At 36.0% G+C, this 21,627-nt stretch overlaps 2 protein-coding genes across 17 annotated transcripts in view; one reads left to right on the forward strand and one right to left on the reverse strand.

The window, feature by feature from the left end:
• Nucleotides 1-4,412, reverse strand: part of LRRIQ1 (leucine rich repeats and IQ motif containing 1) — a 112,453-nt gene extending 108,041 nt beyond the window's left edge. For 11 of the 14 annotated variants that reach the window (XM_083843652.1, XM_083843656.1, XM_083843658.1 and 8 more), the window contains exons 1-5: nucleotides 4,213-4,354; nucleotides 3,342-3,889; nucleotides 2,686-2,876; nucleotides 1,285-1,396; nucleotides 178-272 (exon numbers count right to left, since the gene is read on the reverse strand). In XM_083843652.1, the coding sequence (XP_083699778.1) occupies nucleotides 178-272; nucleotides 1,285-1,396; nucleotides 2,686-2,826 (348 nt within the window). In that variant the 5' untranslated portion in view covers nucleotides 2,827-2,876; nucleotides 3,342-3,889; nucleotides 4,213-4,354. The other 3 variants (XM_083843653.1, XM_083843655.1, XM_083843654.1) reach the window with 3 other exon arrangements.
• Nucleotides 4,413-5,278: 866 nt separating this feature from the next.
• TSPAN19 (tetraspanin 19) lies at nucleotides 5,279-19,217 on the forward strand. 3 transcript variants are annotated; one of them, XM_083845336.1, is made up of 10 exons: nucleotides 5,279-5,368; nucleotides 6,269-6,330; nucleotides 7,375-7,467; nucleotides 7,560-7,632; nucleotides 8,533-8,663; nucleotides 9,949-10,023; nucleotides 11,867-11,977; nucleotides 14,602-14,745; nucleotides 16,112-16,195; nucleotides 17,288-19,217. In XM_083845336.1, the coding sequence occupies exons 3-10, from the start codon at nucleotides 7,402-7,404 to the stop codon at nucleotides 17,357-17,359; spliced, it is 756 nt and encodes a 251-aa protein (XP_083701462.1). In that variant the 5' UTR covers nucleotides 5,279-5,368; nucleotides 6,269-6,330; nucleotides 7,375-7,401; the 3' UTR covers nucleotides 17,360-19,217. The 3 variants fall into 3 exon arrangements, with proteins under 3 accessions (XP_083701462.1, XP_083701461.1, XP_083701463.1); XM_083845335.1 differs by lacking the exon at nucleotides 6,269-6,330 and having other exon boundaries at nucleotides 5,303-5,368; XM_083845337.1 differs by lacking the exon at nucleotides 5,279-5,368 and having other exon boundaries at nucleotides 6,288-6,357.
• Nucleotides 19,218-21,627: the final 2,410 nt, after the last annotated feature.

Raw genomic sequence — 21,627 nt, forward strand, 5'->3', positions numbered from 1 at the left:
ATAGAGTCCCAATTCTGAAGAATAACATACACATACTCAATACCATATGGTTAGTCTAATAGGAATAAAACTGAACACATCTATATGTCTCTTTAGGAGGCCAACTATACGAGCTTAAATTATCCAAATTACGGAATAGAACTTTGTTCACTATAAATATTATTAAATACATAATACCCTTTTTTTAATTTTTTCGAGATCTTCGTTATATTCAGAAGCCAACTCTGACAAGTGATCTGAAGCATGGCAAGGAACTACTTCATAATTGTTACCTAAAGAAGAAAGAAATATATAATCTAGTACACAGAGAGAAAGCACGTAGCAATACCCAGTTCTGCTCTACACTGCGTAGCTACTATATTTCTTTACACTACAAAAAAATAAAGCATATTTTTTCTTTAAAACAAAACAAAACCACAAAATATTGATCAAACATATATGGGAGTCATTCTTACAAATTAAAAGCAGCAGATACATATAACTGGAACACACACAATGATTCTGTACGAACCTAGCGTGTGCAAACTGTATCTGCAAAAAAAATACACAGCATAAAACAGTGGGACATATGCTGGGTAGAAAAATACAGAACTTAGACGGCTCAAAAACTGACAAAAAATGCAAAAATAATGAATAACTGCCTATTACAAAAAGGATGAAAAGAAACATTCCCCAAGTATCAAACCGTAGAGACAACATTGAACTTTTGTTCACAAAGACCACTACACTAAATGATTTTGAAACCCATGATGCTGTGAATAACTAAAATGGACCAGACAATTCCAGGTGTCTAATATAACACATGAACTATGAGCTTCGCTTCAGTCACACAGCAGGCACCGGAAGATTGCTCCCAATTACAAAGCCATTTCATTCAGCGATGGCTTGAGTATCTCTACAGACAGACTTTAAACATCCTTTGGGGCTCAATTGTATCTGCACTTTTAATTTCAGCTCATGGTGACTGCATCTCAGATTCTAATGAAGAACCTGGCCTAGGTTCTGTTTCTAAAAATGAACCTGTAACTTGCCTTGATCTATAGATTAGCATCAGATGAACTTTTAGGAAAAAAATAAATTCATACTGAAAGGTTAACCTGAGAAGACCGCATTGCATGATTCTATTTCTAGAGATTCAGCATGCTTTCAGGAGATGATGAGATAGGTTTCACTACTTGCTCTACTTTAAGGTTTGTATTGTTTTACTGATGGTTGTATATTGATAATATAACTTCCATGGGCAATATGAGGTGCATACGTATTTTAACTCTGATCCCTGCTTACCTGTAGTTTCATCATCTTCTAAGTCTTGCAGTATAACCTTTTCAGCATCTTGATTTCTGTTTTTTATGAAGTCTAAGTAGGAGACAATCAATTCTGGCAAGTCATCTGAAATCTAGAAAAGCACGATGTTTCACATAAATTCTACATTTTCAACTGACTACCACAACTATAAGCAAATACATAATATACAAGAATGTAGACTCCTATAGACTTCTCCTTTAAAGCACTGATGAAAATTTATTAGTAGCTGCTACCAAAATTTTTCCCAGTTTTTGTACTGGGAATTCCCACTCTTCCCATTGCCTTGTCGTCCACTCAACAATCAATAATTTTCATTTTTACTTACATTTTAATTAAAATCAAATCAGAACACATTTTAGTTACTTATCTTCTGCTATCTCCAGAAACATTGTTCAATTAACATTTTCTTTGTAATTGGCTTGGACCAAGAAATTAAGAAAAGCATCAAGATAAAAATTAACCAATACACATGATGCATAGACTCTTCTTCATAAAGATATTACAACTCTTTCAAAAAAAATAATATTCAATTTCAAAGTTGGTGATATAAACATTTAAAGTATGCATATACATCAGATGTTTCAAATTACTTTATTACATAGATACTTTCTATTCAACAGATTGTCTTTGCAAGGATTTGGGAAAATGGACTGCCTTCTCTAGATTTGTAAATAGCTGTAAACATTGCTGGCATTTAGCATGTAAGAATATAAATAATCAGCACTGATGTCTTGGCCTGCCTTTATTCATATCAAATATAGTTACATATGCACAAAATCATCTACTGTAATATCCTGTAGGCCATTTCTTTTGAGTCTGAAAGATCAAAGTAAATGAAAAAATGGCCTAAATAACTAATCAGATTTCAGAGGAAAATCTTTACCCCAAAAAAGAAGTCCCACAAAAAAAAGGGAGCTCAAGCACCAATTTATATGAAATCAATAAGAGGAAGTCTTCAAACATAAGACAGTCTCTTGTAGCATTTAAATACAGATTTAAATGAATATACATGGGTTTATTTATCCAGGTTTAATCTACCTTTTTAGCTTTAAAAACAAACAAACAAACAAAAACCCTTCTAGCTTCAGATTCTAAAATAAATTTATTATAAAATAATTTATATTTACATAAAACAATATTTTTTATAAATAAGCTATCAGTCTGTTTTCTCACTTAAGCAGAATGCTGATGCTCATCTCTTATTTTCTTGTCACCACTGAAGGTTATATTTTTCACGAAGCCATACTACTTAGACTACTTTTGAGGAGAAATCCTCAGGTTCGGTATGTCAGGAAAAAGTTCATTCACCAGTTAGGCCTTCTGAACCCTGTATTACTTTCAAGCATAAATAAAAGGAGTGTGAGCCCATGGAATACTTACTGTCTCAGTGTCACTCAAAGCTTCCTCTGGTACCTCTGTGTTAGGATCATCTGCTTCAAAGGAAGAAACACTGATTCTGCCTAGTTCAATTTCTATTTCTTTTTCAATTCTTTCGGTGTCTTCTGACATTCTGCTTTCCATAGCATGTATCTGCTTTCAAAGCTCCACAAAGAAAATATCAACTTCTAGCACTGCATGAACCAAAGTAAAGAGGGTGCTCATTTAGCATAAATTTATTCCGATATAGATATTGAACATTACACTTAGAATATGAAAAGAAATAGCATAACTTTGTTCTGAACACTTCAGACTATTGAAGAAACAATTAAAATGTAAGAAAAATGTTAGTTTGTGATAAGAGAATATCTGGAGCGTAGTCCAACCCTAAGTTCGGGCAGGGGAAGCAGCTCACGCCCGCTCCTTCACAGGCACCGAGCATCCCCGTGGCTCGCCGGGCACGGGACACGCTGAGCGCGCCTCAGCCGCCCCGAAACTACAACTCCCAGAGGGCACCGCGGAGGAGCACCTGCTCGCTGCCGCCGCTGCTCCGCGGGAGGGCGGGGGAGCCACCCCTCTACATGCTGGGAGCTGTAGTCCGACCCTCTGCGCACCCGTTCCCCGGGGGTCTCCGCGACCTGCTCCGAGTGGCTACTCACTTCTCGTGCAGCCAGCCTCCTACCGGAGCCAACACCTTCCCGGTCGCCGCGGAGGCAGGCCGATCGGCCCTCCGCCTCGAGGCCCCGCAGCCACGAACCGCGGCAGTTGGCGAGAGCGCCGGAACGCCGCTGCTGCCCTGGGAGCGTCACCACAGCAACGGGAAGCAGACGCTCGGAAGACAAGCGGGAGGGCCCAAACTTCACCAGCATTCGGCGATTCGCGCCCGGGGCGCGGGAGCGCCCCTCGGGATTCAGCTGTGTCGGGGTCGTCTGCGAGGGACGAAATATCTGGCCACCCTTTCCGTCATGTCGTTGCTTGTTTTTATAATCGGGGACAGGAACTTGGTTTTGAGCATAAATTAGAATAAAAGCAAACCAAAGACAAAAAGAAAGTTTAGCAAAGTCGAATTTCAGTCTGTATTTTTGCTCCCATTTTATCTTGAGAACTCCATCGACATGGCAAATGAGGCCAGTAAGACAGCTGTGCTTCAGAGGTGTGCTGGGGTCCCACCTTGGTGGGGGACGCTGGCCTGGCTCACCGGTTGGGGCTGAGGGGGAAAAGGAAATAGTTTAAAAAAAAAAAAAAAAAAAAAAAAGCTTGCATACAAATTACTCCAGAGCTAGAGAAAATACCAAGTCACAGAATTAAGGAGTCCACTGTGGTGGTTTTACCATACTGGACAGCCAAGTTCCACCACAACCCCTCTCTCACTTCCCCTCCTCAGAAGAGCAGGAGAAGAAAGTATGCTGGAGAAAAAAAAAAAAAAAATTACAGATTGAGATAATAATTAAAGGGAAAGGGAAAATGGAAAAAAAAAAAAAAAGCAAGCAAAGGCTGCACAGAAGCACAGAGAGAAAAAGAAATCCCTACTTCCAATCAACGAGCTGTATTCGGCCGTGTCCTGGGAAGCAGGGCCTCAATACACATACACATAGTGGTTGTTGGGGAGGACAGATGTCTTCATAACGAGAGCCCATCCCTCTCTTTCCCCTTTCCCCCCTTTTGTTGCTGAGTGTTATACCATACGGTATGGAATATCCCCTTGGTCAGTTTAGGTCAGCTGTCGTGCTGATGTCCCCTCCCCACTTCTTGCCCACCTCCAGCCTACTGGCTGTGTGGGGGTTGGAGGAAGTCTTGGTGCTGTGCCAGCACTGCTCAGCAATAGACAAAACATTGGTGTTATACCAGGGCTGTTCTAGCTACCAGTGCAGAGCACAGCACTGTATGGGCCGCTGCAGGGAAAGTTAACTCCATGCCAGCCAGACCCAGTACATCCACATCATTCCATCAAGCAGAAGTAATTTAGGTCAGGGAGAGCACAGACAATATAATTTTAGTGTTCAGAGCAGTATTTACAGGGAGGACATCTGTTCCTAATGCCAAGGAAGAGAGACGTGTATAACAGGAAAATGAGAGCTGAAATTTAGGAGACAGATTTTGCATAGAAAATGGGTGCTTTTGTGGATACTGTGAAGGATCTACAATTCACACTAACCATCAAGGGTAGAAGTTTTTTCTTCCAACTCCCAGTATCTTTAAAAGAGACTGAGTACCTTTCTGAAAGACCTATGTCTGTTAAACTCAAGATACTGGATTCAAGGGCATCTATTTAACTTTTTCTTACCAGTGTTACGGATCAGTATGATATTCAAATCTTAAAGCTATGAAAACTCATCCATTTGAAATCCACGCCGCGATGTCTGATTCTTTGCAGAATCATGTAAACCAGTAAAATTCTCAGTATGGTCATGTTAAAAACATTTTCAAGCAGTCAGTTGAATGCACATTTGATACTTGTTTTGTAATGTGAGTTCTGTTGTGATCATGGTGACTGAACCACAAAACACTGTGTCCTGCATTTGGCCAACAACTTTACCAACAAAAAAAAGAAGTTTCTGTAGGCCTGCCTTCTGTAACCAGGAAGTAGTGGATGATCAACAGAAGAAAACTTCCATAGTGTAAATATGTGGTTAAAATGCACATAAGTAAGGAAGAAACATATCATTATGAAATTGTGCTCTCAAAGGTAAGACAGAAATATTCAGAGGTGGTAAGGATTTTCTTGTAGCCACTGAATGTGAAGTATATATCATTTTATAAAAATAATATTTATATTTTCCAGATAAATGATTTAAGAGAAATTGAATTACTCTTAAGGTACCTCAAAATAAAGAATTGCAATCACATAATCATTACAACAGAACAATTTCAGATACCTGTTTTCACATTCAATGTGTAACCTTTTTTACTTTCCTTTTTATTTATTTATTTATTTTTATTAGAACTGTGCACCAAAACAATGTTTCAACACTTCCAGCTTTGAAAATTCTTATGAAATTTAATTGTTCTTAAAAGCAGTGGATCTTCTCCAGGGAAAATGCAAAAAACATTTACCTAATTTGTCTAATATTGTTTGTAAGTTTACATGGTGCATTATAGACCCAAGCCCAATGTGAAGCTGGTTTGAGAAGCTTTTATATTTCTTTGTTTTGTGATTCAGCAACTAAATTTTTATAATCCAGGCAATGAGAATCTTGCCAAGAAAAGAAAAGATGGTGTTTGCTGAATCTTTTATTCTAATCAACAAATTTGATATGTATATAACATTTTGTGTGTAACGTTAGTAATAATGTAAGATAGTTTTTGACCATAAAAGCTTCATCTGTATCATTTTCTTTGATTTTACAATCAAACAGTAATCAATCTGTAGCAATTCAGACAAAAGACGAGAACTTGCAAAATTCATTTTAAACACATCCCTTTGGATTAGAAAATACTTTCCAAAGAGGATGCACATGCTGGTTATGCACACGAGTCTGTGCATGTTTGTGTGCCTGCCTACCTTACAAGTGAGAGGAGCAGGACAGTCCCAGTGGGCTGCCATTGCAGAAGCCATCTCTTAACACCACTCTTTGGCTCTTTTCAGCTTCTATCACCAAGCCAGGCAGACCAGAATGCTGGAGTATATTTACAGAAGATACAAGACAGGTGAAAAGGAACTGGTGGGGGGCAAATGTATGAGTTTCACTCTCAGTGCAAGAATCTTGATAGACCCATAATATATGTTATCCAATAATGATAATAATAATGATGATATTTAGAAAAAGAAGTCTAGCATCAGGGACTTTACAGTGCTGAGGGTTTTTCTGCTCAACTATCCTGGAATATGCTGAAAACATCAATGCTTATGTGGCTTCCCTAAGGCTTTGTCTATGTTTGCAAGTGCAGCAGCATACTAATCTAATCAGTAGAGTGATACAGTTGGTACACAGGTCCTGATGTACATTTTACAAGTATTTCAAGGCAGGTTGCTATGGTCAGGGTCTAGGCTTGTCCTTCCACTGAGTGCCCATATCCTACTGATGACAGAGTTCATCTCTTGATTTCCTTTGAAAGAAATTCAACTTTTCACATCCCATTACATTTTACGTGATAAGAAGTAAGTGGGGATGACTGAGAGATTCACTTCAAAGGGAAAATCATACTCTGGAGTTAGGACACAAGAGTTGGTTACATTGTTTGACAGGTCTCAGGTCTTTGCTAGAACCGTGTGCTGGATCTTACTGAAATCATTAGACTTTATCAGCTGTTTTCAACAAAATTTGAATCAAGATGCGTAGATGAAGGGAGCTTATATTTTTACTGCTTCACCGTCTTAATTTTGCTTAGTATCATTAATAAATAGTTAACTATATAATAGTTAATAGTGTATTCAGCAGTTCTGGGACAAGTGTATGACAACCTTTGTAAATCTTGCCTGCTCTTCAATATAAAGCTTTCTATATACATGCTGCCTCCAAATGTCTTCAATAGTTAATAAAAATGTTTTTTAAAAAAGTGTACAATATAACATTAGAGGCAATTGAGACCAGATACCATGTTGATGCTTCTGCTGATCCTTCCATTTTTTGTTCAATATATCAGGTGACTGTTTAAATTTCTAAAACAGTATCTGGAGGAAATAAATCCCCTAGTAATCGATAGGCTTAGTTATATGTTTCATATTGACTGAATATATGATTATATTTTCAGCTACAATTCAAAACAGAAAACAGAAGAATGAAAACAAGAAATAAAGTATTAGCATGGAAATATTACTTAAATGTCTTCAATGGAATTTTCTTGGTAAGTTTTTTTTTCTTATTTAGCAACTTCAAATTAATTATTTAAAAATGGTTTGAATTAAAAAAAGTAATCCTTTTTTTTTTTTTCCCCAGGCTCTGGGTATTATGCTTTTGATGTTTGGCTTGTGGCTTTTATTTGACAGAAACAATTTATTCAGTGTGTTGTGTGAGTATAATTTTTTTTTTTTTAATTTCAAACAATTGTAAGATACATCAACAAAAACAGTGACTTTTATTTTTTTCACAAGGTGGCAGTGTTGAATTGAAATGCATAGTTTATTTATTCTGTTGTGTATATTTTCCACTATTAGATAATATGATTATTAAAATAGGAGAAACTACAGCATGTATCTGTACATCTACAATTTATATATGAGTACAATTTGTACAATTTATTTATCTCACTTGGTGTATGGCTTGTAGAAGAATCACTGAAATATAAATCAGCTCTATTGATCTTTTCTATATATAATTTATCAGAATGCATTTGGCCAGCATTTGGCAATATTATTTAAGTGGGTATTTGGCTGGAATAAACACCAGTTGGCACTTGTGCTCTCCGTTTTCCCAGAGCATCTATCAAATTATTTCACAGAGAAGTAAGTTTTGAGCCACGTGACAATAGCTGTCCTCTTAAGGAGCTGTCTTTCTTGATTCTGCCAAGGAGCACCAGCGCACCCATCCAGTGAGGAAACTGTGAGATGAAGCATTTGAGATGGGAGCAATGAGAACACCTGCTACTTTCTATATCTATACAAAACCCAGTAAAATGGAAAGGGGAAAGTGGCCAGGTGCAAAGAAGGAGGATAACAATGAATTGGAGTCAATTAAATGAAAATTCTATGTCCACACAGGATTTGCACATGTCATAATAATTTTTGGTGAACAAAAACTGTAACTAAAACTATAACATATATAACTTTTAATTGTTCTCTGATCTCATTATGGCCAGTTCCATTTTTTCAGTAATGGAATTGTAAAAGTTTATTGTTTTTTTCTGGAGTAAGTTTTGTAAGTGGAAGTATTGAATAAAATGAATTGACAATGTGAATGCACTGTGTTACAGTTTCTTCAGGTGAGAACCAACCAGTGTCATGTATTTCTTTTATATTACTTGGAGCTGGATCTCTTATTACTTTTACATCAGCCATGGGATTCCTTGGAAGTGTTCAGGAAATCAAAAGTCTACTAGTTACAGTAAGTGAAAGTCAGACTCTAACTTTCTAGGAAAATATGTGAAAATGTGAGTGAAACTTGTGTGATCCTGTCTTGATGTTTTCTAGTGTTTGTATAATCGTCTGTTAGATATTTTTTGATAAAATCCTGGCTCCAAACAAATCAGAACAAATCTGATATCACTGCATGAATGTTTTCAGTGACAAAAACAATTGCATTTTGTTGAAGCAAAGATTTCTGTATTTATTAAGCTAGGAGCTTTAAAATTAATTTGGTATTGAACTTACTAGAGTAACTTTCTCTCAGTATATGCTCACATGCTGGGATGTGCTGAAGAAGTAAAGAAAAGCCTACCCCACAATATTGCAGGTTGAAGGCACAAGTGTCTGCAGTGTGGCTATAATATCAAAAAGGACAGTATGATTAAAAAGCAGAATTTAAACAGAGCAGGAACAGCTGTTACCTCTGTAGACCTGCAGGTATACTTCATATGTCTATATGATGCATGCTTTCTAAGGGAAAGGCTTTTTCATTTCTGCAAAATTATATTTTAACTATGCATTCTTCTGATCGCTTTGATTACATTTTTCCCTCCTCATTTGTTTATTGTCACAATTTTTGAACAACCTCTTTTAGACTATGTGAAAGCTGAAGCAGAGAACTCAGAGAACTTTTATACTGAGTCATGTGCTCACTACAAGTATCAATGGGCATAGCAGTGAGAGGAATCCAGGAATCTTGTTCCTTTTGGCTATTACCCTAGACATTTACTGTTTGCCTCACAATTTATTAGATGATGATAAAGTCAGAAATGTCTAATTTCTAACTTCCATGGGTTTGAAAATTAAACACTGTGGATGAGGATTTGGTCTCATTGAAAATGAATAAAATCCATGAGCTTTTTGTTTTGTTTTGCACCCTCTGGCTTAAAGGAGTTCTTGCCTGAGCATGAACTTTTAGGTCTCACCATGATAATTCAAAGAGGAAATAATGAAATAAGTGTTTTCTTCAGTGGAGCACAGCTGCTTGCTGCTTACCAATAGCTTTTGTTCTTCACTTCCATGAAAGCTGTGGCTTTGTCATCAACTCCAAAACACTGAGTTGTGCTTTACTTGAAGCCTGACTTAGTCAAAAATGCAGTAACTATGATGTCATTTTCTGAGGGCTTCCAGGGGAAAAAATATCTTTTATTGGAAAAACTGTGTAATAGTAATGAAGGAGCTTCTGGAATACTTTATTCACTGTTTGCTTATTCAATATTATATTTATCCATAATCCGTAATTTATTTTTATTTTTACTTTTTAGTATATGTGTTTTCAAGTCCTGGTATTTGTCACCCAGATCACAATACCAGTGCTGGTATTTCTGAAGAAAGAAGTGGTATGTTAACAAATTGTTACATGGGATTGCAGTTAATTTCAAAATACTTTCTTGCAATTGATTATAAAAAAAAAAAGTTTTCACTGCATTTTATATCACTATTAGTTTGAACTTGAACATTCTACATGTCCAGCAGGCACAGCAGAGGACTTGGAAAACAATTTGAGGAATTCAGCATGGTTGAATAGTTGTAAAAAGGAATACATGGAAATAGCATTTCCAATTCTTCCTTTTCTGATTTTCCACAAAACATACTCTTCCTGTTCCGGAATGTAGAATCATCAGTGACAGGGACACAGGGACAGCTTTTTTATTATTACATTTTTCTATGATTTTGAGGAATGACCAAAAAAGTCCCTCTTTCCTGGACATTAGCAGACTTAGGAGAAAGTATCAGATGGCAATCTGTGTCTGCTAGTGGATAATAATGATAGTCTATTTTGCAATTGATAGTAGGAGTAACTGGTATCATGACATTTAAAGTAAACTAATGAACTGTGAATACTATGAATTTTATTGTTTGAGCCTTTTTGATATCCAAGTAGAGATCTATTACATGGAATATTTACCTTTGCTTTAGACAAGAGAAAGCAATAATAAATACAAACATAGCTGCTATCACTAGTAACTGTACTTCCTTAAAGCTTTGTTCAGTCATTCATTTTTCTGTAAATAGCAATTTCAGTAGTTTAAGAACTCCTCACAGTACTGAATGGAATCTGTACCAAATTCATAAGGTACAGGAGGCCTTTTCCCTATTCTGCAATTCAAAAATCTGTGGTTTGAGAAAAACCCCATGACACTGGTCTCATAAACTTTATAAGCTTCTCTAAATCCCACTGCTGTTCATCACAGCACAAATAAATTAGTTTTTCTCCATCAAAGTGAATATGTATAATCAAGATTTCTTTATTAAATGTTAATTTATAATGATAGAGTCCTCCCAGATTTATATTGTATTTGTATATATTGAAAGATTTGAACTGTCAGGAATGGTGCAGTCTGGAGTCAGTTCTATTTGTGCTAGGAAAATTGGTTGAAAGATTGCGGTTAAATTTATTTTACATCAACTGTAACGTCACTAGATCTCAACCATGATTAAAGTGCTGCTGAAGTATAATAAATGATAGTAACATCATCATTCACTGTGCCAGCTTTTAAACTTTGTTGTTAAATGGCTGTATCAACTGGAATGAATTGGAGAAGCCTTTTGTTGTTGTTGTTATTTCGTTTTGTAATCAAAACTTTCAATGGTCTAGGAGTTCTCACATGCATCTATTCCCTGCTACACTCTGTATAATCACACTCTTTGTGATCAGCTTATCTACTTCAATGACCGTTGAAGGTATATTTTAACAGTCTGTACAAAGATTCCTGATCTAGGGCCAACGTGAGCTACTAACTCCCCTTCCTCAAAGCAATACATATCCAGAGTTTGCATCACATTAGGTATCAAATCCATTTTTTTCCCCTGCTTATTATTATGTGGAACTGTGCTTATTAACAAATATGATAGGCAATATTTACTATTTCAGTACAGCTAATGTGCATCTAAACTATGTTCCGTGGCTTTTCTGACTCCCTTTGGGCTAGTCGCCTTGTGTCTGCCTGCACTGTGTATGTACTTTGGGTCACCTCATTTTTCTTCCCCTTCTGCTTTCAACTTTACTATTAGTCCAATGGCTATGACATGTCTTAGATCATATTTAGCAAATTGGCTGAAATGATACTGCTTGCAAGTGACCCTGAAGAAATCTGGATATCAATAAAAGATCAAGGATTATACTATCCATCCACAGTCATCAATATGCATGTACCAAATGCTATAAATATTTATGAACAGGTCCATCATCAGTGGAACACCAGAATTGATGAAGTTATTTCTGAATATGGGAATAAGAGTCTGGCTGAGAAGGAACTCGAGTGGAACATTCTGAATGCTGTGCAGCACAATGTAAGGAGAAAAAACAAACAAACAAACAAAAAACCACAGAGATAAAATATCACCAATCAGAATTTACTTAACAACTATAATAAATACACACCTTTAATAAAGGATTACTTTTTCAGGATCTGCTGCTAATATGTGGTGGGGGTTGGAAGAGGGTGCAGATTCCTTGCTGTTACAGTAGCATGGATGAGATTAGCCATTTGTCAGGCTGTCAGTGTATGTAGGAGCAGAAGCAGTTCTGGTCACTGAACTTTACAGCAGCTGAAGAAAAGTATGAGTTTCCTAATATCTTCGGCAGTGTGTGATAACATAAAACACTTGGTCTGTTTATGTCTGAAGGCCGACCTGAACCATCGGCAAGTAACAATGCTATGAGGTCAAAGCAGAGCTCCTACTGCGACTCTTCCTTTCAGTGAGCCTTTCAGAAATAATGCTTAAAGCCTCAAATTAGCTTGCAAATCAATACTTTCAGCACACACATTTAACTGTTAATCATAATCATTTCTGTGGCCTGGCAGCATGTAATTTGGTTCCTTTTTCAGAAGAAGTCCTTTAAAGCATTTTTATGGGATCAATTATTTTTGAAGTTGTTAAGAAAGTTTTTGACCAGCGGGCTGCTACTCTCTCATCAAATTAATCCTGAACCACAAGCTTCTAGTTACAAACACTACAGCTTTACATTTTAGTATGGTTTAATACATTTTTATAGATCAGCTGTGAGTCCCTTAATATGACTTCCTGTAGAGGTGAGTTACATGGTTCTTGACAAATGTTGAATATAATTTATGATTCCAGATAACTGACAAAGCACGTATGTCTAGACTCAAGATTATAAATGCATTTGTAATGTATATTTAAAATCTGTTCTTTGAAAATCAAGTCTTCTCTCATTGGATTCATGATTTCTGTAGTGATTAATGGCCACCTCATTATGTCAGTGGTACAGTTGGATTATATTCTGGCTCATACTTGAGCTCAGCTTCATTGAGTTGTTATGGGCTCACAGATTTCAGCAAAGCTACATACCCTAGTAAGTACTTGGTGGGCTTGTTTATATTTTGGCAGTTCTCAGAGTCCTGTAGATATTTCATTGTTGATGTCTAAGCCAAATAAAATGATAACAAATCTGCCAAGATGAAGATGAACTGTAATCACGCTTTTGAATGAAATACTGCCTTCCCCAGGTCATGTGTTACTTATTTCCAGCATGAGGGAAAAAAAAAAAAAGCTTCAGAATATTATTAGAGAACTAAATTTTAACTTATTCTTCGTAAAATATGAAGTACTGGTTAAGCTGCTGATTTTTTAAACTGAAATTGTAGGGTGATTTTTTAAACTGAAACTTTTATATAAAAATGACAGTTCTAGCTAAATTATCTATTTTTTTTTCAAAATTTAAATGTAGAATATTCTGGACTGACTCTTCAAAACACTACAAGGAGACATTTTTCTTCAGCAGTCTCCTGTGCTGAAAATTACACTGTCAGTCCTCTCATGGTTGCAGAATGAATGCGAGTTGAGTTGGACTCAGTGATCCTTGCGGGTCTCTTCCAACTCAGATTACTGTATGTATGACAGAATTTTCATTAAAAAACAAAACAAAAGCACAAACAAACAACAACAAAACAACACAGAAGTTTCTGAAGTTTCATCCTGATTCAGAATGAAAAATTGCCAGAATTTCCTACATGGCAAGAATTCTGTTCTCCAAGCTATTTTACAGTTTGATCTGCTTTGGTTTAGTTTTACTGATATTGTGTCATATTCTTGGGAAGTGTTAGCTGACACTTTTGAACAGTGCACAGTATATGTTTAGTGTTTAATATCTGAGCTGTATTTTCACAAGAGAGAAATTCCTACAAAAATACAGATTAGAAAAGGGAGACTTTCTAAAGATCTCCTCTTGCTAAGAACAAAGGATTTTTGCAAATCCTTTCATTTCTGTAAATGACCTTAGAAGTGAGAAAGGAATAATAAAAAGCATTTCAAATTCCAGTCCCTATTTAGGTTCCTAGGTCAGAGTAAAACAGTGTTTTGTTTTATTTTGTTTTTTTTTTTTTTTTAAATTTAAATTTTATTTTTTTAAATGTGTTTTATAATATATGTCTGTATTTATTGAATTCATCGTGGAACATCATTCATTATGTTTTTCCAGTAACTTAGTTTTCTTTCTTCTTTTGCTGTACTTAACAGTGAACTTTCCCTTACTATACTTATTGCTTATACACAATTTCTGCACTGAAATTACCTGTGAACATTGTAAATTGCAGTGTTTGCAAAAGTTAAGGGTAATTGTTAAAATTTAATATTTCCTTTTTTTTTTCTATTTACATGTATACTAGAATCATTTTAGTGTCTAAAAGAATGTTCTTTTCAAAGCTGTATTTTAAGAACCTACCCTTCTTAAGCTTCTAGATATCCAGTGCATGTCTTTGCAAATTATATGTACATGAGGTTGAATTATCCTTTGCAGAAGCCTCTCTCTACTTAATATAGAGGAAAAATATCTATCTAATTCAATCAACTAAATCAAATATGGCACTGGTTGGGGTGAAAGTTCCTTTATGTGAAGGAACACAGGAACTTTATAGGTACTGGAATTACAAGTTATAGGACTTATATTCTAGATGGAATGCTGTGGAAGATATGATGTCACACAGTGGGAAAAGAATAAAAACAAGGAAAGTAGTACTCAGATCCCATGTTCATGCACCAAGTCTAGTCTGAAGGAATGGTTTTGCGATGTCCCAAGGAATTCAACATACAGTATGGTAAGAAATACAAAAACAAAAACTTGTCTTGAAGAATACAAATTTTGCTACTAGAGGGACTTTGGAAAAAAATATTCAAAACACTTTTTCCAAATATGAAAATATTAGTAATGTTCATTAGTTTGTCACTTGTCACTGAAACCTTTTTTTTTTTTTTTTTTACTCATTAGGTGTCAGTCATGTAGGCAATTTTATATTAAGGATACTTTAAGAAAACAGAAGTTGTGAATATCAGAGAATCAGTATCAGGGATATTTACTAAGGGTTTATGAAGTAGTAAGCATCCTGGCATTCAAAAATCAATGCTGTACAAATCAATAATGATAATGGAAAGTGACAATATATAAAAAGTACATAGCGCCTCTTCCACTCGTAATTATTATTCATTATTTATAGAATGACAGCAATTACTTCACCTGTTTGCATTATTTGTTTCCAAAGCATCTTCAGTACACAGTAAGAGAAATGAGCAAGACATTGAAATATGAGACGTGTTGCCCAAGACCAGTTCATGTCAGCATTTACATGTCCTAATACAAAGGGACCAATTTTGATGGTCAGATATTATCACCTGATAAGAGAAATGTGGAGCAAGAAACATACTCCTGTAAAAGCTCTCCAGTATTAATAGGACTGTCCAATGGAAACACGAATTCAATGGGCAGTTCAGGACTGTAATTAATAGAAAGCATGTTGCCAAATGACATCTCTTCTCTTCCTTCACTCATCAGTTTGGAATTTTGTGATTTTGACTGTTCCTTGTCATAAAAGATCATTTCAGGGTATAGGCTATAGAAACCACTAATAATAATAATAATAATAATAATAATAATAATAATAATTGTTATTATTATTACTGTTGTTGTTATTACTGTTATTATTATTATTTTATTATATTTATAAGAAAAATTATTATATTTATAGCTATTTTATGCTATATAATAATTTATAAGTTCTTAAAATAAACAACATAATAAGCATAGACTGTAATCTGCAAAATTTGCATCAGGATGCAAAAGGTTCCCGAAAACTTGAACATATTCTTTCATTTATTTGTAAAGTAATCTCTTAGTTATACAAAAAAAAAAAAAAACCACTAAAAAAATCCCCTTTTATTAAGTCATTTCCATAGAAAATTATCAGATTTACTTCAGAACAACCTGCTTAGTTTAGATCATTTAAAAAACTTTATAGCTATCTCTGTAGTATACGTTACTATTTTATTTGATTTCTGGCAAGTAAATATCAGAACTCATCATAACCTGCAGAAAGTTTTATGCCATATATTCTAACAGCATGTTCTTATAAATATGCAATGGGAATTCAAAAGTCGAAGTGATTTTTCTTGAAATCTGTTCTTACTTAGGGATGTGAAGAATATTTAGACACATGGTTTGAAAATAATGTTTTGATCTTAACTGGAATTAATATCAGCCTGCTAATTACACAGGTAAGATTATTTTTAAGCAAAAATAAAAAAAAATCAGAAAATATTGAAATTCTACTGGGGGTAAAAATCGGTTCAGTGCCAGTTGGCTTTGGCATGCTGTCTGAAATTTTGTAAAGCTTTCCATCAATTTTAATTAGAAATAAGATCTAGCACTGTTTATTGACACCCCACTCCCCCCAGCTCTCATATTCAAACATCATCACGGATGGAGGTGTCCAAAGTTTGTTGAATGGAATGTTCGACCTGGCTTGTGAAAACAAACTGCTTTGCAAAGACAGGAAACGGTTAAGAGAATAAAAATTCTGTGGAACGAAAGACCTCTTTTTTCTGTACTTGGACAGAGCTTAGTCCTTGAATGTGCTAAAACAAACAGTACAAAATCATGAAACCCCTCTCCCCACATATCAATGGGAAAATTTTATTGGGTAAAAAGGAATAATGGTAACAAAAATTTCTTCACTCCACAGACACCCTGAAGGCTCAATGCCATCAAGCAGGTAGAAGGAAGTTTTGATAGTATCTAAAATCATGGGGTTGAAAATGAGATTAGTTAATTTTTACTCAAAGAATTAAAAGTATAGCTATTTTACCTCTTCCATATGTAGTACCCTCCTACAGAGGTGGATAGTAAAAGCATTCTATAGAGTGGACCAGATCAGTGATGAAAATATTTGTTACACACAATCACATAATCCTCATTAGCACAGTATATGAGTATCTCATGATCTTCAATGTACAGTTCAATTTAAAACACTTTCTTGTCAGGTTGGAAAGAACTGTTATGTCAATTCAAGAGGGTAATTCTAAGATTCATAGGATACTGAAACATTTAACTAAATTATGTGCCACTTGAATAGATACCAAGATAGTTCTGTGATGTGGGCCTAAGTGACTTTCTCAAGGCCACATAGCAAGTCTGTTCTTGCGCAGAGAATCCGGCTTGTGTCTTCAGGCCCATGTCCTGATTATTCCCGTTTATATCCTTCTGCATTGTCATTCATAGGAGCCAGGTCAACAGTCAGATTGACTCAGTCATGAACAAGCATCAACGCTTTCTTTGTTATTTTTAATTCATCCTTTCTCCTTTTTTAGATATTTATGATCAAGCTAACCATGCAGCTATTAAGAAACATCAGAAAGAATAATATTTGGCCAGATGAATGATGAACTCTTCTGGGCATTGCTGTAGTGCAAGAAGATCTGATTCATGCCTGTGACATCAACAAAATTACTTCCACTAAAATGTCCATTGGGCTGTATGTATTGTAATCAATAGTATATTAACATTTGGGCTATAATGTGTTTGTTTATTGTTCATAGTTACAGATATAACAGTATGCTACGAAAGTCTGTGGCAGCATGCCATGTACTAGGTGGTGGTTAAAACTTCCTGAAAAACTGAATATTAGTTTTCTGAGTCTCCAGAATATCGAGAGTGTTATAAATAGTACTGTACAGTATACTGCACCTTGAAACAGAAGGATTCAGTCAAGAAACATACTTAATAAGTCTTGCTGATGTTCCTTTAGGCCTTTACTTTTTCTTCTGATCCATCTTTATTTTGTTGTGGGCTCTTGTGCAATTTAATTTCTGGGAATTTCACTGAGTCATATATATTTGACCCTTACTAGTTCTTTTCCAAGAAGTGTTGTAGTAGGAATCATTCCTTCTTGCTGAATAGCTCTTACCATTCATTTAATCAAATGGCTTCTGTGGCTTAGGTGGAGTAAGCTTAAAACCCTAAAAAAACACTTTTTATCATCTGAGCAGTTAGGTGACCTGGAATATCCTGAGGAAAACTGATGGAAGCATATTACAAGTGTAGGTAATAGCATGGTTAATTATTGTTGGCCATTTTAATAATCAATTTTCCAATGCTTATTAATTTGTTAAGTTTTATTAAGTTAGTCTAAAAAATTTGCATGCCAAGAGTCTGCCACAGACTGAATTTCTTATTTAGAGAACTTAAAATAAAAGTGTCAGTTCAGAGATGAAGAATGTGCTTGGAACTGCATTTGAATTTCAAACTTGTATCTTTTTTTCTGCCACCAGTAAAAATCTAAGAAACAGAGTGATCAGTCTGTCATGCCAATCTTCAGTTTATCAGTTTAAGAATGGCAGCTATCTGTTATCTTGAAGTCTGTGATGGATCAAGAGTTTTTAAATGTATTACTGATGTAATTCAGTCTGAGAATACAATCTGAGGAGGATTTTAAATAATAACAAATAAATTAATAAAAATAGTTTTTTTTTTCAGTAATCTTCATTTTGCAATTTACAGATTACTGCAGAAAACTGGGATCAAAAATTTGAATTTTAGTTCATAAGTATAAATCTAAATTGTAGACTTCATTGTAACAAACAATACATTTAAAAATCCCAATAACCTGGTAAAATAGCAGAAGCTACTTTTTCATTGGTAAGTAGACCCATTACCTTGAATAGTTCTATGATACAGAGCAGAATAATAATAGCAATTTTTCACTTATTTTTTCCATACATCCAATGTTCAACATGAAAACAAAACACATACTTGCGAGAAACAAAGTTGTGTCTTTGCAATAGAAGGTGTTTTTGCAGTGTAAAATTCCACTAACCTTGCATATTCAAAAGTGATTGTGCATGCAAGACAGTAGCATAGCAGTGGAGAGTATGTCAAGAAGATAAGAAGGTCCCACTGCCCCAAAATAAGGAAGATAGCTAAGAAAAACAGGACGAGCAGTGTGAGATCAGTGAAAACAAAAATCACGGGCCCTCTAGTCATGAGAGAAGAAGGAAAAAAAAAAAAAGGAAAAAAAGAAAACAGAAAAGGAGAAATTAATGGTTGGTCAAATAAAATTGTACATATATGGTATAGAAGTGCATCAAGTATGTTGTGAACCTGTAGTACTCAGCCAATGAGGAAATGGGAGAAATCAGGTGTCGGGTAATAGGGAATATAAGGTTATGATAAACTTTTACTGTGTGCTCCTGCTTACAGGATGCCTACCATTGCAATCATGAATAAAATAGCTTCACAGAAGATCCTGTCTGAAGAAAATTATTGAGATTTTTCTCACAGTTTGGGGGCTCATCCAGGATCTTGTTGCATACCCAAGAGTATTACTGATGTAATTCAGTCTGAGAATACAATCTGAGGAGGATTTTAAATAATAACAAATAAATTAATAAAAATAGTTTTTTTTTTCAGTAATCTTCATTTTGCAATTTACAGATTACTTCAGAAAACTGGGATCAAAAATTTGAATTTTAGTTCATAAGTATAAATCTAAATTGTAGACTTCATTGTAACAAACAATACATTTAAAAATCCCAATAACCTGGTAAAATAGCAGAAGCTACTTTTTCATTGGTAAGTAGACCCATTACCTTGAATAGTTCTATGATACAGAGCAGAATAATAATAGCAATTTTTCACTTATTTTTTCCATACATCCAATGTTCAACATGAAAACAAAACACATACTTGCGAGAAACAAAGTTGTGTCTTTGCAATAGAAGGTGTTTTTGCAGTGTAAAATTCCACTAACCTTGCATATTCAAAAGTGATTGTGCATGCAAGACAGTAGCATAGCAGTGGAGAGTATGTCAAGAAGATAAGAAGGTCCCACTGCCCCAAAATAAGGAAGATAGCTAAGAAAAACAGGACGAGCAGTGTGAGATCAGTGAAATCAAAAATCACGGGCCCTCTAGTCATGAGAGAAGAAGGAAAAAAAAAAAAAGGAAAAAAAGAAAACAGAAAAGGAGAAATTAATGGTTGGTCAAATAAAATTGTACATATATGGTATAGAAGTGCATCAAGTATGTTGTGAACCTGTAGTACTCAGCCAATGAGGAAATGGGAGAAATCAGGTGTCGGGTAATAGGGAATATAAGGTTATGATAAACTTTTACTGTGTGCTCCTGCTTACAGGATGCCTACCATTGCAATCATGAATAAAATAGCTTCACAGAAGATCCTGTCTGAAGAAAATTATTGAGATTTTTCTCACAGTTTGGGGGCTCATCCAGGATCTTGTTGCATACCCAAGAGTTCTTGCCACCGCAGACAGGAAGGTGCACCCTGCTGATTTCAGCGGTCCTGTTGGGGGTGGTGGGTTCTCTTGGTATGGCTGACAAAGGACTGAGACTGTTAATCTGAAGACAGGCTCTGTGAAGCACTGGGACAGACACACTACATGACACACTACACACTACAAGACATGGCACAGACACACTGCAGACACAAGGCAGACACAGTACAGGCACAGGGATAACTGCTGATAACCCAGAGCGGGAATTCTGTGCATGGACCGAGGTAAGGGAAACTTTACCGTATACTGCCTCAGGGTGAGCTCAGGGAGACTCTTGTGTGGCGTGTGAATGAGATGCACTTTTAGGGTGAAGCAAGTGTGGAGTCCCAATCTGTGGTTCCGTAGTCTCGCAAGGGGTGCGGCCGGAGATGGGTGAAGAGAAAGATAGAAGGGCGAAAGAGAGTCTTGGGGGTTTGGGCCCTTGGGTGTATGGTACTCCAAGCACGGAAAGTGCTTGGCAGTATACCTCACCTCTGTCTTAATCCTAGGTGAAGGAGTGTGGTACCCTGTGGGTGGTAAAGTCCACAGCAGCATGTCAGGAAGAGATGGGGATTAAGGGTTCCAAGAGTCAGCAGGGTGGGGGTGGAGACCCTGGGATTGTGCCTAAAGATAGTCCTTTGGGGACAATGATGAGGAATTGGAAAAACAACACAGAAACTAGGGAAAAAGATTTAAAAAAAATATATAATAAATGGTTAGATATTGTGTAATTGTCTGGCCTAAAAAGCCAATAAAAGCAACTTCAGTACTTTGGCCAAATATGGGTCTGATGAAAATTCAGGCTTTAAATTTCTATGTAAACAATAAGATTCCTTTTTTGGAGGAGGAATCAAGTTATGCTCCATATAATCCTAATATTGCACCAGAGGCAGCAGCAGCTGCTCCAGGAGGGGAGACGGACTGCAATTGACGCTGTTCCTGGGGAAAGAGTGCACTTTAGGCTCTGGCAAGAATTAGAACAACGTAGAAGAGATATTGATAATTTCACCTTGCCTGATAATAACAGTACTAGCACTGTGTATCCTCTTAGGGAGGTTCCAGTGGGACAACAAGGACAAATACGTTATGTGAACTCCCCCCTTAACAGCAGAGAGGTTAGGAGTTTTAAGAAGTTTTTTTTTTTTAACAAACAAAGTCCTCAACTGAGGACTCTATAAGACTAGCAGAACAGTCAAATCCATTTCTAAGGCCTAATTTGTATTATGGGGTCGGGGGGGGGGGTAGGGTGGGCAATGTCGGTCTTGAGTATGTTTTTCACTGGAGAAGAATGTTTAGGAGGGGAATGATTCGGCAGGCAGCTATGCAAGAATGGGAAAGAACTAACACCCCCAAATCCCCCACCCCCCCGGACCAACAGTA

The sequence above is a fragment of the Anser anser genome (assembly GCF_964211835.1).
Source record: "Anser anser genome assembly, chromosome: 1".
Lineage (NCBI taxonomy): Eukaryota > Metazoa > Chordata > Aves > Anseriformes > Anatidae > Anser > Anser anser.

What these genes read in the sequence shown, in the direction of transcription:
- TSPAN19 (XM_083845335.1), top strand. Translation starts at nt 5,318, where the DNA reads ATGCACATAAGTAAGGAAGAAACATATCATTATGAAATTGTGCTCTCA. An exon ending in ATGAAATTGTGCTCTCAAAG is followed by an intron (nt 5,369 to 7,374) that starts GTAAGACAGAAA and finishes TTATATTTTCAG; the next exon opens with CTACAATTCAAAACAGAAAA. An exon ending in TCAAAAGTCTACTAGTTACA is followed by an intron (nt 8,664 to 9,948) that starts GTAAGTGAAAGT and finishes TTTACTTTTTAG; the next exon opens with TATATGTGTTTTCAAGTCCT.